This window comes from Corvus hawaiiensis, chromosome 31 (genome assembly GCF_020740725.1).
Source record: "Corvus hawaiiensis isolate bCorHaw1 chromosome 31, bCorHaw1.pri.cur, whole genome shotgun sequence".
Taxonomy (NCBI): domain Eukaryota; kingdom Metazoa; phylum Chordata; class Aves; order Passeriformes; family Corvidae; genus Corvus; species Corvus hawaiiensis.
Window position 1 is genome coordinate 177,311 of NC_063243.1, and position 17,488 is coordinate 194,798.

Below are 17,488 nucleotides of genomic sequence, written 5' to 3' on the forward strand. Positions count from 1 at the left end.
AAATCCCAGCAGCACAAGGAGAAGGCAAAGAAATCTCTCCAACACCTTCCCCCCACCCAGCGGGGATCACCCGGAACGGGGGTCACCAGGGCTCTGCCCCACGGGGGTCACTGGGGATCATCCAACGCCGATCCTCCCACGGGGAATGGAGCTGGAGCAGCGCACGAAGCTCTTCCTGCACTCGGGGCACTCACAGGGCTTCCCTTAGCGGTGCTTCCGTTGGTGTTGGGCCAAGTGAGAGCTGCTGGAGAAGCTCTTCCCACACTCAGGACACTCGTAGGGTGTCTCCCCAGTGTGGATGCGCCAGTGGGTGATGAGGGTGGAGTTGCATTTGAAGCCCTTCCCGCAGTCGGGGCAGCGGAAGGGCCTCTCATCCGTGTGAATGCGCTGATGCACGAGGAGGTGGGAGCTCCTCTGAAACCTCTTCCCACATTCAGAACACTCGTAGGGCCTCTCCCCAGTGTGGGTGCGCTGGTGTGCCCTCAGGGTGGAGCTCCACCCGAAGCTCTTCCCACAATCCAAGCACTCATAGGGCCGTTCCCCTGTGTGAACCACCTGGTGCGGGATCAGATCAGAGCTGCTGGTGAAGCCCTTCCCACATTCCCCACACTCATAGGGCCTCTCCCCAGTGTGGATCCTCTGGTGCCGGATCAGGTTGGAGCTCCATCTGAAGCCCATCCCACATTCCAAGCACTTGTGGGGCTTCTCCCCACCCTGAGGCTTCTCCCCCAGCTCCGAGCTCCCCCTGGATCTCCGGCTGCCTTCCCGGCACAGGGGGGCTCTTTCCTCCTTGGATCTCTCTGGGCTGCGTTTGCAGCCCCTCCTCGTGCGGCATCTCCGGGGCTTTTCCTCCTCCTCCATCCAGCCACACCTTGGGAATGACAAATCCTGGTTTGGGGAAAAAACAAGGGGTGAGCGCCTTGAGCTGGGGGTTCCTCCTGCCCAAGTCCATCACCGGGCATCTTGTATCTTTTAAAACCTCAAAAACACCAAGATTCAGCCCAAAATGCCCCGAAACATCAAGACACAGACACAAAACTACCAAAACATCAAGATTCAGACAAAACCCCCTCCAAAATATAAACATTCAGCCCCCACAAAAATACTAAAGCACCAACATGGAGCCCAAGAAACCTCAGAAACACCAAGATTCACCCACGGGAAAATCGTGGATCCCCCTCCCTGATCACCGGCTGGATGGGGGGGGCAACGCTCCTGGGGCTGGGGGGAGGCTGCAGATACAGCGAGTGCTGGAACCTTGCGGTGCCTCCTCTTCCTGCTCCTCCTCCTCCTCCTCCTGTGTCCCTATTCTTCCTCACACTCCTCTTCCTCACACTACTCCTTCTCCTGCAGAATCCCACCTGCTGCTCCCACGTCCATCCTTTCACCATTCTGGTCTCCAGCCCTGCTCCTCCAGCCTTTCTCCTCCTCCCCCCAGGCCCAGCACCCACCCCTGGCTCGCTCTGCCCCCCAGAGCTCTCGCATCCCACAGCACCAGCAGGGATGCAGCTGCGGCAGCTCGGGCTGCGGCAGCGCTGGGCTCTCGGCCGCTCCTGCCCGCACTCGGCCCCCGCCGCAGCCACTTCTGCCAGCACAGCACGGGCCGGCCCGGCCTTGGCGCTCCCCCCCTCCCACCTCCCCAAATTCCCCTCGCGGGGGGCGCCAAGGCCGGGCCACACGGGGGCTCCAGCTGGGGAGCGCCGGGCGCTGCGGCTCTGCCTGGCAACTGCTGACTCACCAGCGCCGCGCCTTCTGATTGGCTGAGCGCTGCCTGAGGGCCGCGCCTGCACCAAGGGGGGACACCCTGCTCCAGGGGGGATGGCCCGAAAACCGGGCACCCCCAGCCAAGGAACAACAGCAACGCCTCCCTACAAACACATGCTCTCAATCTGCTCGGACACAGCCACACCGACTTGGACACCAGCAAGTGACACCACAAACCATCAGCTCCACAAAATGGCACTGATTGACACACACTGCTGCTCAGCCAAGCTCCTGCTCAATTCCTCAACTTCCAGAACAACAACAAAGCCTCAACACAACCATGGACATCGTGTCCTATATAAAAGGGGACAAGGTTGAGGCAGTTTGCACATTCTCCCAGAGCTAATTAAGGACATGGACACCCAGCAGGGGTAAAAAGGGAAGTCGAGAAGGGGTCTCGGCAACAGGGGACAGATGGTGTTGGTGTGCTGGGAAAGGATTGGTTGAAGGGAGTGTGCAGGAATATGGTTAAGGCAAACAGCAGCAGGAGGAATCTATGTGGGAAGAAAGGAAAAGGAAGATGGAAAAGAGGAGGAAGAGAAAAAAGTGAAGGATGGGATGCTTTTCAGCACCATCTTATCCTCAAAATTTGCCAGCTGATCCAGATCTTTTGTATCCCCGCGTTCCAGGACTGGGAAACAAAAAGGTTCAGGATTTCAGGGTGTTTCTCTGTGGTGGGGAGCAGCAGGACAGGGCAGCACGGGCTGGGGGCCTGTGGGGAGCTGCGGGGCCGGGCCGGGGCTGTGGGGCAGCCGGGGCTCAGCGCCGGGCACTGCCTGACCCCAACACCCCCCGGGCAGGGCCGGCACTGGCCCCCGGCCCCCAGGAGGCTGCGGGATGTGGAAGGATCAGGATTTTCTTTCATCGATCTTGTTTGGGTCACTGGAGAAACGAATGATTGTGCAGAAAGCTCAGCAGCTGTCAGAGGATGAGCACCCACAGGCACTGAGGGGGCTGCAGGAGAGGCACAAGAAGCCCCTGCAGCACTTGGCCAGAAAGGCTCAGCAGGGGAATGCAAGAAGGGATGAGCAAAAGGCCAAGGTGAAGGCAAAGGCCATGGCAGAGTTTCTACAGCCCCCCAGGGATGAACCGCAGGGCCCAAGGGGGCCCCAGCACCCAGGGGACGGCGGCGGCCACAAGCACCTGGCACAGGCATTGCCCTCCTCGGCACGGCAGAGCCCACCCAAACAGCCCCTGCCAAGGAATCAGGGCTCCAGCTGCAGGCCACAAGGACACTGCAAGCACAGACAGCAGCACCCTCAGCACCAGCAAGTCCACCCCTGATGGACATGGATTGTCAGGGCTCTCAGAGCTCCCAGCACACCAGGGACCCACCGCACCAGAGCCCTTGAGAACATTCAGGGCGCCTCTGCATCGAGACGAGGCCGCTCCTGATGGACACAGGGGCCTCTCGATCCACTCCGAATCTGAGACCTAAGGGGGGAAATTGTCAAGAAGTTCTTTCATTATTCAGGCAATAAGTGGGAAAGATGAGCAGGGGTGTTTTATTCAACCACTATTAGTAGATGTGGGGGATGGGTTTGAAACACATCAATTTCTGTTTGTTCCTAATTGTGATTGTAATTTACTGGGAAGGGATTTGGGGGCTGAAGTGGGAATGCAAATTCATATTGTCAAAGGAGATACAGAGGCTAATGCTGCTGTGCCTTTGTGTCAAATGTCTGCCAAGGCCTCTGCTGAAGGGAACCCAGAAGTGTGGGCAGCCCCAGGGAAATAGGGAAAATCAGATATGGAGCCTCTCCAAATTCCTCTGAAGCATCCAGGACAAGTGGTGTCTAAAAGCAATACCCTGTTCCAAGGGAGGCAAGGAAGGGGTTACAGCCTCTTACTGAGGCCCTGCTAAAGGCAGCGCTTCTGGAGCCAGGCATCTCTCCCTACAACACTCCTCTCCTGCCAGCCAAGAAACCCCACCATGGACACCAGAAGGAAAGCACAAGTTTCAAGGCTTCAAAAGCAGATTAACTGAGCCTCCTGCCCTGGCCCTCCCAGACAGGGAAAAACCATTTGAATTGCATGGGGATGTTCATCAGGGCCATGCCAAAGGAATTCCTGGGCTCAAATGTTTAACCCAGTGGCCAGAGAGTGGCCTCATTGTCTGCAGAATTGTGCAGCCCCGGCTTTAATGGGAACTGAGGCCTGAAAACTGACAGCAGCACAATCTCTGATTGTTCCAGCCTGGCATCAAGGTAAAGCTTTGTTAACCAAAGGAGCCTCTAAATGGATGAGCAGCGCTCGGTTCTTACAGAATGAAACTTGTTGGATGGAACAGGAGGATTCAGAGTTGAGCACAGGGCAAGGGTTGAACCCAGCCTCCTGTTTGAACGGCCCTGGACACGGGGCTGGCAAGAAACCCATGGCTGCAGCCAAGTGACAGAGCTCCAGACCCGGGCTAGCAGAGATTTACCAGACATTCCCTGGCCTGAGGGAGAAAAGGTGTTTAGGGATGGCTCTGCAGGGGCAGCAGAAGGGAAAAGAGTGACAAGACACGCTGCTCTGAAGGAAAGGGAATGAGACAAAGCGCAGCTCAGCGCCCGCATGCTCAGCTCAAAGGGCCGAGCTGGGGGTGCTTGGAAGAGCCTGGCACTGAAATGCCCTGAGCAGGAAGGCTTCAATATCTTCTGCTAACAGCATGGCAGCTCACAGTGGGGCAGAAGCATTTCCAAATGCTTCAGCAATCCCTGCATCAGTTCTTAAGGCATGTTTGGCACAAACAATTCCAAGATATGGGATTGTGGAAGCAACAGACACAGACAGGGGAACTCATTTTACAGGAAAGATCCTTCAGGCCGTTCTGGCTGCTTTAGGAACACAGTGGCACCTCCAAATGCCCCAGCACCCCCAGAGTTCGGGTCGGGTGGAAAGAATGAATGGGGAAATAAAGAAACACCTTCTGAAGCTGCTGAGAGAAACCAAGATGCCACGGCTACGGCTGCTGCCATTGGCTTTGGCAAGAAGAAGAGCCAGACCCAGGGCAGATATTCAATTATCTCCCCTGGAATCCATGTTTGGAATTCCTTACCCTGGTGTGATAAATGAGTGAATGATAAATGTTGTCTTTCACATATATGATTCAAACATTTAGAAGTGATGATGGATTGTGTAGAAATAGTGTTAAGGTAAAATGTAGTTAAGTAGAAACGAGATTAAGGTAAATTGTAACTTCAAAATAGTTCTAATATGTTAAGAAATGTATTAATAAACACAGGGTAATAAATGTCTTTTGAGCTGAGAAACTACAGAGCCAGGAACCAAGACATCTTAGAGAAACAAAGAAGATAAACCGCAAGCATCCCAGGAAGATTGTTACCTCATCAGAACTCACACCGCCCAAGGGAACTGGCAGCTGCCAGTGAGGCTGGAGACTGCGGAGGCACCGGAGAGAGGGGGCCTGTCTGCAGTTCTGAAGCGATCCAGAGGACTGAGGCGGTGTCCTGCTGGGGGAAGGGGCAGAAACCGGAGAGGGGGAAAGGGGAGTGAAGTGTAAATTCCTTTCTGGGTTAATGAATATGTAACAGTTCAGGAGAGTACTTCAGTCCACAGTAAAATGAATGGAGGGCGCCTCTGGCAATATTGCCAAGCGCCCCAGAGCTGTGATTTGCCTTTGTTCTACTAATAAATGTTCAATATTATATTGCTAAAAATTTAGCTTTTGTATTCCTTTTCTTCAGCCTTAATCCTCTAACACTAAAAAGGTTGTTGGAGAGTTTTTGTTCTTCCCACAGTTTTGATAAGATTACAACATTAGAAGGCTTTTTCTTAATAATCCTACTTTGATATTGTCAGATGGGTCTGGGCCAGGGTGTGAGAGTCAATTTTTAGTCTTAGGACAAGAAGCAGCAAAAATCTTTATTGCTTTGGGGTGTTTTTTGTGTATGTGTGCGTGGCTGTTAGTGATGGCAGAATTTTGGAATGGGTTTTTCAATGTTCACCTGTAGGTTGCATTTTGCAAAACTGGAAGAGCTTTAAAGGAGACCCTTTAACTCATAAGCAGTTAAAAAAACATTTAAAAAAAAAAAAGAAAGCTGCTTGTTGGGGGCCACTTGTGAGTCACCTGATGGCTGCCCTGGAGGAGAAGCTTCCTTCCAGGCAGCCAGCAGAGGAGCTTTAGAAATGCAAATTAACTCTGCTGCGGGAAGTGTGCACAATGTCCCAGGCTCTCCTTGCCTGCCACAGGAATTGGGCTGATTCCCTCTGCCCCTCACCCCAAGCTCTGCCTCCCTGCACTGACGGAATTTGCATCGCTAAAGGCAGAGCCCACACTGAGCATCTCTGACTCTGCAACAGAAATCCCTGAAGCTGCAAAGGAAAACAGCAAACGGAGAATGTTGGGAGAACTTCACTCACAAAAGCGGGGGGGAATCATCCCTCTCCCCACTCCAACATCTGCTGGCACTGTCTGTGTTATACAGGGTGGGTTTGACCACTGGGCTGCTTTTGCTGACACAAGGTCAGCGAAATCACTTGGGAATCCAAGGATGTGATGATTTAATCAGAGAAAAGCAGTCAATTGATGCTTCCCTGGCCTTTCTGGGAGCGCCCAAAAATGGGGAAAAGATGAACGGCCACCAGAACAAATCCTACAACACCATGGAGCAGCCCCTGGGAACCCAAACAAATTCATACCAGGTGCCAGAGAACCCACTGATCATTTCAATGCATCATTAGATTACAAGCTGTCCTCCAAATCATAACCAAGCACACAGCTCCAGCTCCTGACCTTCTCACCCACCAATCCACTCCCATGAGCAACGCCACATTTCACCCTGGGATGGCATCAGATTCTCTTCCAGCAGAAGGACCAGGAGGTTGTGGAAAATTAAATGACTCAAACAGCTCTTGGCAAAGAGATGGCAAAGTGGTGAAACAGAGAACAAAGGAAATAAGAAAGCAGCTCATGTACCAGTCCAAATGTGGAAAGGATGGGAATGGGACACGTTTTCGTGGTTCCCAGGCAGACCATGGGTTAAACCAATGCTGTTTCTCCTCTCAGGTGCTGCAGCAACTCTCATCTTTTTACCATGCACCACACCTTGCTCAGTGCAGCTCATTCAGCAGGGGATCAAGGGCATGCAGGTGGCAGCCAGGCCTCCTGACCCAGAAACGGCTACAAAAGGACACAGAATGAGGTCACTGAGAATAATCCCAAAACCAAAGAAGGCTCAGGAAGAACAGATTAAGGCATTTTTAAAGTTTGCAAAGAGAAGTACTCAGAAAAGAAGAAGAGGAGGATTAAAAGGAAAAAAATGAACGTGTCTTTACAAACAGATGCTGTGAATCCCATTGGAGATAGGGCCAGGGACTTGGAGATAAGGAAGTAATGGGAGAAACCATATATTTCAGAAAATGTTACTAATTGACACGAACTGCTGCTCAGCCAAGCTCCTGCTAAATTCCTGAACTTCCAGAAGAACAAAGACTTCACAGAACCATGAATATCGGATATTATACAAAGTGGGGGTGCACATTAAGGGGCACATGCATCCCCCCGAGCCGCGATTCAGCTGAGAAGAGAAACAAAGCTCTCCGCTGCTCCCGGCCCGAGGGAGCATCAGTGCCTCGCTTTGTTTTCCCCCAAAAAGGGAAAACCGCCCCAAACCCCTTTGGCTGAGTGCACGGGGGGAGAGATTTGTGGCAGAAAACTCCCAAAGTCGTTTATGCCCAGCTTGGGAAGAACAGCCCAAGCCAAGCGGAGGTGGGACCCCCCCAGCAGCGCCTCTCTGCCGCCCCAGCTGAAGCCCTCGCTGGCTGCTCCAGGCTGGATGGGCAGACTGGGAGCACTGGGAAGGGGCCCCGGCTCGGGCCGCAGCCCCCGGCGCAGCCCCACGGCCCCACGGCAGCTCCAAGGCTCCGCCAGCCGGGATGGAACGTGGGAGGGGGAGCAGGGCAAGGCCCGGGGCTGTCGGTGCCCAGGGGACACAAGGGACAGCGGGGGCACTGCACAAGCATTTCATGCAAAAGATAAAATCATAAGGAAGACAAAAGCAACAGCAACAGTGAGTCACGATTATGAAGTTAAACTTTAGCTGGGAGTTAGAAGCAATTTGTACTGATTGAACCAAAAGACAAGTCAACGAAGAGTTAGAAATTTAGCCAAGAAGTTCAGTGCTATTCACCATTATGCACCTGTCAGCAACTTTGCTTATAGTAAATGAACTGTCATAAGGACAAAAGAAGCAGATAGAATTATAGCCAGCACCTAGATTGCATGATCAAATACAGGCAGGAGGTACGGACCGTCTCCAGAAGGCTTCCCGAGGCTTGCCCACAATAGAAGGTAGAAAGTTCATGGTGATGAAGAGATCCCCGACTTCATCTTTCAAGACCACTGACTCAAATCAAGACCACCGACCCAAATCAAGAAAAGAATTGCGCACGCGCAAAGGACTAATAACCGCATTTTAATAGGAAGCGGGGAATGGGAGGTGCTGGAGATATGTATAGGATTAATATCTAACACTTTGTGAAATCAATAGAGGGCAAATAACCGGGTAAGTGGCTGGCACGTCCCTAGGAGGCGACTCCCGTGCCGCCCGCCGGCGTAATCAACACACCACTTTCTAACTTTAATTAGTTAGAGAGTTTCTGTCCGTGAATACCGGCTTTTTAATCATTCACTGGAAACGTCGAGCAGACGGAGATCTAGGAAGCAAAGGCAACACTGAGTCGCTTCCAGCGTGCCCTCAGCCCCGCCAGAGCCTCAGCACCCCCACAGCCTCCCCAGTCGCTCCAAAGCCTTCTCAGCCTTTGCAGCCCTTCCATCAGCCGCTCCCTCTCGCGGCGCTCCGCGGCCTCCCCTGCGCAGGGAGCAGCGGCGCAGGAAGCGGAGCAGCCGCGCCTCTGGGGCTCGGCGCGGGGCAGCGCTCAGGCACAGAGCCCGCAGCGCAGAGACACTCCCTGCACGGCGCCCGTTCGGCTCCGCGCCCAGAGCTTCGATGCCGGGCAGGCGGCTCGCTCGGGCTCCCTGGAGCCGGCACTGGGGCACGGCCCGGCCCCCACAGCGCCGGGAGGGGCTGGGAGGACAGGGACGGCATTTGGGGGTCCTGGGGTTCACTGGGAGACCCTCACTGGGAACCCCCTTCCCGCTGTCCCACCTCCCCTCATCCGCCCTCTCCCGCCCCTTTCCCACCGTCCCCCGAACCCCAGCTCCCCCCAGCTCGGTTTGGGGGGGACCCACCCCTTTCCCACCGTGTCCCGTCCCCGCCCCGCTCACCCGAGAGCTCCTCGCCAGCAGCCGGGGGGACGGAGGAGGAGGAGGAGGAGGAGCGGGAGGAAGAGGAGGGGCAGAGGAGGAGCGGGAGCAGGAAGGGGAGCAGCGAGAGGAGGCGCCGCGTGCGTCCAGCGCTCTCTGGATCTGCAGCCCCTTCGCGCCGGGAGCATCGCTGCCCCCGCATGCCGCAGGTGACCGGGAAGGGGGACCTCGCTCCGGATATCGTGGGCGGTCCTGGGAGGGTTTCTTTTGAAGGGGGGAGGGATATTTGGAGTTCAGCCGAAGTACCTTGGGGCTCCCTGATTCTTTTCTTCGGAACGGGGCGGGTGGAGCGATGTTTGGATCTTGCAGGACTCCAAAGCTGACCCGAAATGCCCTTTGGGTGGATACTGCGGGGTCCCCGGGAGGTGTTTTTTGGGGATGTCGCGGTGGCGGCTGCCGGCAGAGCCCCGGCGGTGGGTGGCGGGTGCGGGGTCCCGGGAGCCACGTGGCGATCGCCCGGTACCGGCGGGGGAGGAGGGGAGGAGCCTTGAGAGGGGGGAGAGAGAAAAGCGGGGAGCCCCGGGAGTCCCGGACCCTGAAATGGGGGCCTGGAGAGGGGGGACCCCGGCAGCCGGGAGTGGGGTGAGCTTGGAGAAGGGGGAACCCCGAGAAGGGATGAGCCTGGAGAGGGGGAACCCCTGGGACACCAAAGAGGGGACCCCAGAGATGGGGGACCCCCGGCACCCCGAAGCAGAGAGCCAGGGGAGGAGGGACCCCTGGGACCCCAAAACCCTCGGCATCCCTTAGTGCAGCCCCAGAGAAGGGGGACTCCCTGAACCCCAGAGTGGGGAGACCAAAGAGGGGGCACCCCTGGGATTCCCTGGAAGTCTGGAGCGGGCGGAGACCCTGCAGAGGAGGGACCTCCAATATATGCAGGGCCCGCAGCATCCAGGACAAGGGGGACCCCCAGAACCCCATAGTGGAGAGACCAGAGAGGGGGAACCTCAATGAGGGATATTTTCCTCTGAGTCTTGATGTTTTGGAGGTTTTCATGGACACAAGTGTTATAAACATATAATATAATATTGGCTTCTTGCAAAGTATAAAAGTAGATATTATATAATGTTAGAAATGCTTTTTTGCTGTGTAGATGTAATTTTCTCTCTTTTTAGCAAGAATGTTAGCAAGTGTGAGCAAGTAAGAGAACCTCCAAGTGAACACAGGATGAGGCCCAAGGAGCTGCTAAGCAACACTTTGTCCAGAGAACAAAAGGGCCCAAAGGCTGCTCTGCCAGGAGAGTCCGAGAGCCGCTATCACCGCTCTGGCTGGGGGGCAAAGAGGCCCAAAGCTGCAATCAGCCCTGACTGTCTGGAGAATTAAGAGATCCACCCTACCATCGACTCTTACTTAGCGGGCCCAACCCCAAGAATCAAAAGAAATAAAACCGCAAGGCAGAAGACTACGCATGCTCTAAAAAGGCGGAACCAAGGAGTGGCCATGCAGAACAGCCCCGAGAAAAGTTTTAATATTAATAGAGAACGGACAATAAAAATGATATAAAAGGGACTCACCTCGAGCATCAGGTGTGCTCTTGGCAGAGCGCCAAGGCACCCGGCCGTTACCCCTTTGCTTTATTTTATGTGTCTCTTATTGTCTTTATATTAAACTCTTTAAATTCTCACACAAGGTATCTGGTGACTTCTAGAGATGGACTTGGGTGGGAGAAACCCCCAAGCCAATGCACTCACCCCTTGGTTTTCCCCTCAAAACAGGACTTCTCATTCCCAAGCCTTGGCCGAATGGAGGAGGAGGAGGCAGTGAGGAAGATGCCCCGGGAGCCCCAGGCAGGTGAGGAGGAAGTCAGTGCCCCTTTCCCTTCTCTCTTGCTCCATCTCCCAGCCCAGCATCGCCCCCGGCTGCAGGACAACCCCGCTGCCGACGCCGTCCTGCCGGGGACGGACTGGGGGGATCTCCTTCCCCTTCCCTGTGGCACGGAGGCAAATCCCATCCTCTCCTTGTCTTTCTTTTCTTCCTTTCTTTTCTTCCTTTCTTTCCTTCCTTTCTTTCCTTCCTTTCTTTCCTTCCTTTCTTTCCTTCCTTTCTTTCCTTCCTTCCTTCCTTCCTTCCTTCCTTCCTTCCTTCCTTCCTTCCTTCCTTCCTTCCTTCCTTCCTTCCTTCCTTCCTTCCTTCCTTCCTTCCTTCCTTCCTTCCTTCCTTCCTTCTTTCCTTCCTTTCTTTCCTTCCTTCCTTTCTTTCCTTCCTTCCTTTCTTTCCTTCCTTCCTTCCTGCCTTCCTTCCTTCCTTCCTTCCTTCCTTCCTTCCGAATTCCTTCCTTCCTTCCTTCCGAATTCCTTCCTTCCTTCTTTCCTTCCTTTCTTTCCTTCCTTCCTTTCTTTCCTTCCTTCCTTTCTTTCCTTCCTTCCGTCCTGCCTTCCTTCCTTCCTTCCTTCCTTCCTTCCTTCCGAATTCCTTCCTTCCTTCCTTCCTTCCTTCCTTCCTTCCTTCTTTCCTTCCTTCCTTCCGAATTCCTTCCGAATTCCTTCCGAATTCCTTCCGAATTCCTTCCGAATTCCTTCCTTCCTTCCTTCCGAATTCCCCTCTTTCTACTTGTTCCTTCTACTTCTTGTTTCTTTTTCTTCTTTTTCCTTCCTTTTCCTTGTTCCTTCATCTTCATTCTCCCTTTTTTCTTCTTGTCTCTTCCTCTCCTTCTTCCTTCTCTACCCTTCTTCCTCTCCTTGTTCTTTCCTTCCTCCTTCCTTGTTCCTTCCTCTTCTTGTCCCTTCCTCTCCTTGTCCTTGCTCCCCCAGGCACTGAGCTGCAGATGGAGACCAGGGAGGACAAACCCCTGTGGCAGAACCTCATGGAAGAGGCTGCTTTGAGTGGCTCAATGGCACAGGAATCACACGGGGAGGAAAAGCCAGAGGGATCCCCCACAAGGAGGGGCTCCAAAGCCAGCCCAGGGTGCTCTGAGGAGAAGCGGCCCCCCCTCTGCTTCATCCAGAGGCCCAACCTGGTGGTCCATGAGCAGCTTCACACTGGGGAGAAGCCCTACAAGTGCTTGGAATGTGGGAAGAGCTTCAGCCACAGCTCCAGCCTGATCTGCCACTATAGGATCCACACTGGGGAACGGCCCTACAAGTGCTCGGAATGTGGGAAGAGCTTCAGCCACAGCTCCAGCCTGACCTGCCACCAGAGGATCCACACTGGGGAACGGCCCTACAAGTGCTTGCAGTGTGGGAAGAGCTTCTGCCAGAGCTCCAGCCTGACCTGCCACCAGGAGATGCACGCCAGGGGAGGGCCCTTTGAGTGTCCTGAGTGTGGGAAGATGTTTCAGTGGATCTCCTATCTCATTGTACATCAGCAAACACACACAGGGGAGAGGCCCTTCCGCTGCACAGACTGCGGGAAGAGCTTCAAGTGGAGCTCCCAACTCACCAGCCACCAGCGCATCCACACCAGGGAGAGGCCTTAGAGTGTCCCGAGTGCGGGAAGAGCTTCTCCTGGAGCTCGTCCTTGAGGAAACACCAGCAGAGGCACCAGTAAGGGAATCCCTGCGAGTGCCCCGAGTGTGGGAAGAGCTTCGGGCACTGCTCCAACTCCATCTTAAAACTCGAGGTGCTGCTGACTGAAAAGCTCTTCCAGAACCCTGTACTTCAGACACTTATGAATCCTCTTCTCTTATTAAATGCCGTAAAATATTACCGTGTCCTGCAGCCGTAGGGAGGAGGAGAGAAGAGCCAGCAGGCATAAATATGCAGCAAGATTGATTGATTGAATTATTTTACAAACTCTGTTATAGCCTTTTTTCTTCATAGTCTAACTGGAGAAAGGATCAGCCACCCCTTGGTGTGATTGGCTAAAATCCTAAAACATCCATTGTCAAGATATTTTTCTACTGTACTATAGACAAGGCTTCTCAAGGTTGCCTGTGTTTCATTGTTTATAGAACTCTGCTGCTATCTTCTGTGAGAGAGAAAAGTCTCTCACGGACTTAGAAAATAGCAAGAAAATTCTTGCTAGCAGCATTTTTGTATCCACATTCTCTTTTCCATTCTTTGTCTTTTTCCTGGCCTATTTACTGACCTTTATTCTTGTACAAATTGTCTGTCCCAGTAAGTCCTTCTTTGCTGAACCAATGCTTTCTTCTTCAATGCAAATCTGCAAAGCAGAAGGAAAGCAGCCCCTTGGAATGGCCTCAAAGTGGAGCAGCACTCACTGGCACAGCCTCTTCTCCTGCCCACAGGCAAGGGACCGACAAGGCAGGGCCAGCCTTGTCAGAGCTGGGCAAGGACAGGAGAGAGCAGATGCCAACAGGGGCTTTGAGCTGCACCAAGGGACATTTGGGTTGGGCATTAGGAAGAACTTTTTCCCAGAAAGGGGCATTAGATATTGGAATGGGCTGGCCAGGTGGGGGTGGAGCCACCATTGGGGAGGTGCTCAAGGAAAGCCTGGGTGTGGCACTCAGGGCTCTCCTGGTTGCCGTGGTGGGGATGGGGCACAGGTTGGACTCCGATGATCTCCCAGGGCTCTTCCAAGCCAATGCATTTGGTGATTCTGTGACATCACAGGCTCTGGGGACAGCGTGGTGGCTGTCAGCTGTCCCCAGCCCGTCGCTGTGCCCAGAGCCCAGGCTGCACTCGGCGCGGAGCCACGGCCAGAGCCAGCGTGGAGGTGGCGGCTCATCCCACAGAGCACCATGGCCAGCCAGGGCTTCTCCTGGCTGCTGCAGTTCTGTGTGCTGCTGATGCTGGCCCATCCTCTCGACCCTTCCAGCCATCCTGAGTGGGACATGGGCACCTCGGCTCTGCTTCGCGAGGAGCTGGAGCGGCAGGACTCCGTGGGGCCTGGGATGACCCCCCTTGGTGGACGTGGTGCTGGTTTCTTGGACACGCTCGGCCCTGGAGCTGCTGATCATGGGCCTTGTCCTGGGATGGTTCTGGAGACGCTGGGGAGAGGTGAGGGAGGGGGGTCAGGCAGGCGGGACAGTGCCAGGGCCGGCAGCCACCAAAGCCTTGGGCCAAGCCAGTGTTGGGCGAGGCCTGAGAGCCCCCGTGGCGGAGCAAAGCCGGGTTGGATCAGAGGGTGCTGGGCCTCCCGGGCAGCCCTTTGGCCACGGCCCCTCAGCAGTGGGGGCTGAGCCCCTGGGCGGGAATCGGGCCCAGCCTGAGCCCCAGGGACACCAGGCAGAGGCGGCCGGAGCTCTTCTTGCTGCAGCCTCTGCCCGGGGCAGCCCAGCCAGGCCCGAGTCTCTCACGGAGAGGCCAAGGGCAGCGCCAGAGGGCTCAGCCCCGCTCGGCCCCTCTGCCCCTTCCATCGGGCTCCCTGGGCCGGGCCGTGCAGGAGAAGCGCCGGAGCCCCTGGGGCTGTGCAGGACGCGCTGCGGGGACGTGGCTGCCCCAAGGAGCTGCTGCGGCTGCTGAGGCACAACCGCGCCCGGATGCGGCTGTGCCGGCGCCACCGCTCTCTGCAGAGGCCCAGAGCCAAGACACCAGCAAAAGGGGGCAGCTGCAGGAGGAGGAGACCCCGAGGCTCCGCTCAGCACTGACTCTCCAGCTCCAGCTCGGCGCTCAGCTTGCAGGGCATCACGGGGGATTCGTGACCAGTGCTCAGCCCGGGCACTGTGACATCCCCCAGCTTAGGGGTCAGTGAAGCCCCCCATCCTCAGCCACAGAGCTCCCAGCCACCTTTTCCCCCAGAAGCTGAAGTTTCCATGACTGTTCCAGTTCCAAACTGTTGACCCTTTTTGGAGGCATAAGGTTCTCACCCTGTAATCTTCCAGTCACCCCCCAGCAGTCAAGTTAATCAAGTTCAGGTTTTGTGGACATTGCTGTGTCATTTCCTTGATATCCATGCGAGAGGGGACACGGTGATGGATGGGTTTGCACGGGAGCTGCAGAGCCCCGGAATGGAGAGCCTGAGTGTCCCAGCAGGATTTGCAGGAGTGTGGAGGGCAGCTGGAAAGAAGATCGTGGGCAATATTCTCCTGCCTCCATCTTCCAAGGAAGCTTTGATTTGACCCCTGTCTGCACCGTGCCACGGGGCCTCCAGAGGCCCAGGGAGGTGTCTGGGTGGCCCCAGAAGGACCCTGGCGCACCAGGGAAGGGGCAGGAGCATCCCTGTGGGGCTGGGAGAGACACCCAGAGGGGGCCAGCCCTGGGGCCCGGGCAAGAGCTGCATTCAGGCAGCCAAATTCATGCAGGGTCTGCCTGGGCTCTGCCAAGGATCAGTCCAGAGAGCTCCACTCCTGTCTCACCTCTCTGTATTTTCTTTGTATTTCTTTGTATTTATTTCTGTCTATTGATCCTGATTTCCCTCAAAATGCCATTAGAAATCATTTTCCCTCAAGATAAATACTGACTTATTTTGGTTTTAGGAATTAACCACGGGTAGTCCCTGCTTAAATGACTTCTCTGTGACTTATTCTGCAGTTTGTTCCTTTACAGCACCATCAACCACCTCTCTTAAAATACAGATCCCTCATTGGAAGCAGGGAATTCACCTGGATCCCCTCCTGGGACCCCCCTGGATCCTCGTGGACCACCCCCCCCGAGGACCCTCCACACCCACGCCCTGTGGGACCCCCGGTCCGGGCTGGGCTGAACTCCCAGGCCCTGCGGCCAAACTCTGCCTGGAACCCGCTGGGTTCGGCCCAAAGCGGGGAAAGCTCCGGGACCCGCGGATCCATTTTGTCCTGTGGCTGTGGGGCCCCACCCCCGAGGGAGCAGGACTGGGCACTGTGACTCCAATCCCTTATTCCGAATCTCCCTCTCCCTCTCCCTCTCCCTCTCGTCTCCCTTTCCTTTGGGTGATCACAAATCCCAGAGCAGCTGCAGAGCCCCGTGCCCAGTTCGGGTTTCCCAGCAAAGAGAGGCCTGGGGCTGAGGTGCCCTGGGATAGCCGGGAATGGGGGGTCCAGGGGTCCCCGGGGTCAGGGAAAAGGGGGATCCAGGGGCTGGGAAAGGTGGATACCCGGAAAGGGGGGTCAGGGGGGTGTTGGTGCGGGGTCAGGGGGTGCAGGGGGGTCCCGGAGCTGGGGAAGGAGATGCAGGGGGGTCCCAGTGCCCAGGAATGGGGCAGGGGGGAGCAGGATCTGGGAAATGGTGGCAGCTGCTGGGCAGGGACCACGACAGAGAGGGACAGGCTGGGATGGGCTGGGACAGACTGGGACACTGGGATACACTAGGACTGGGACCAGAATCCACTGGGAGCAGAACTGGGGCACCAGGGATCATACTGGGACATACTAGGACCACACTGAGGGCTACTGGGAGCAACTGGGAGCATGCTGAAGACAACTGGGGGCATGATTGGGACAACTGAGATGTACTGGGAGAGACTGGGAGTGGTTTTGATCATCCTGGGACTGACTGGAACAATACTGGGAGTGACCAGATCCGTAGTAGGGGTGAATAGGAGAAAGTGGAACAATGCAGGGAGTAACTGGGATCATAACGGGCCTGACAAGGCCAAACTTAGAGGGACTGTAATAATACTGGGAATGACTGCGATCATACTGGGGGTGACTGTGATCAAACTGGACCCATATTGGGAGAGTCTGGAAGTTACTGGGCTCATACTGGGTGTTGGGGTTTTAGGAGTTCTTCTGTTTTCTTTTTCTCTTAAAGAATTTTCCCCATACATGTGTCCAGGGGAAAAAATTACTGGGTGCTTAAGAAAAACAAAAGACCCGGCCACAGGAGGAGGGGTCCATCTGGCTACTCTCTTTCACCTGGGCTTGTGGGCTGTTAGTTCTCTGTGTTCTGACAGAGAGAGAGGCTGGAAGGAATTCATCAGCACTGGAGACTTCTGCTTTTTCAGCTGCCTCCCTTCTACCTGAGAAGCCCTGGGATTCCCAAGCCCACCTTCCCTGCCCCGCTGGGAGCTGGGCCATGGCCATCCTGCCCCCGCCGTTGCTTCGAGCCTTCGCTGCTCTGTAGCCCTGCACGCCCTGCCTGTAGAGACCTCCGGGGGTTCACACCGCAGCTCCGGAGTTCGATACATCTCGTCTGCCGCCTGGGATTTGTGCTCGTCCCTGCTGTTCCAGCGTGCTGTTCCCGAGGGTCCGGCCGGACACCGGGATCGGCTGCCCAGGGGGTTTTTGAAACCTTTGTCCCATCCCTTCCCGGGATCCCAGGCCGCCAGTGCCGCGTGCTCCCCGAGCTCGCTCCGGAGCGCCCCCTGCAGCCGCGGGGGAACCATCGCACCTGCCCTGCTCACCGGGAGCCGCCAGCGCCCCTGCCGGCTGCGAGCGGAACTGCACCCGAGGGGAAAGGGCCTGACAGCCGAGAAGGCTGGCACTGGGTTTGTGATTGTTTGCTGTTACTGCCAGAGTTATTGCTGTGTGTTTGCCTTGTTATACACATATAGATATATAATAGTAAAGAACTGTTATTCCTATTTTCCCACTTCTTTGCCTGAAAGCCCCGTGATTTCAAAATTATAACTCGGAGGCACGAGGGTTGCATCTGGCATTCTACGGAGGGCTCCTGCCTTCCTTAGCAGATACCTGTCTTT

At 55.4% G+C, this 17,488-nt stretch overlaps 1 protein-coding gene and 1 long non-coding RNA gene across 2 annotated transcripts in view; one reads left to right on the forward strand and one right to left on the reverse strand.

Moving 5' to 3' along the window:
- Nucleotides 1-204: 204 nt before the first annotated feature.
- The window catches only part of LOC125318698 (zinc finger protein 208-like), a 123,306-nt gene continuing 106,022 nt past the window's right edge, over nucleotides 205-17,488 (reverse strand). Inside the window, exon 7 of the mRNA XM_048289641.1 lies at nucleotides 205-667. Coding sequence (XP_048145598.1) covers nucleotides 205-667 — 463 coding nt within the window. The remainder of the gene's footprint in view (nucleotides 668-17,488) is intronic.
- LOC125318833 lies at nucleotides 9,097-11,900 on the forward strand. Its single transcript, XR_007200503.1, has 3 exons — nucleotides 9,097-9,183; nucleotides 10,747-10,822; nucleotides 11,782-11,900. It is a non-coding gene; the product is annotated as an uncharacterized LOC125318833 (long non-coding RNA).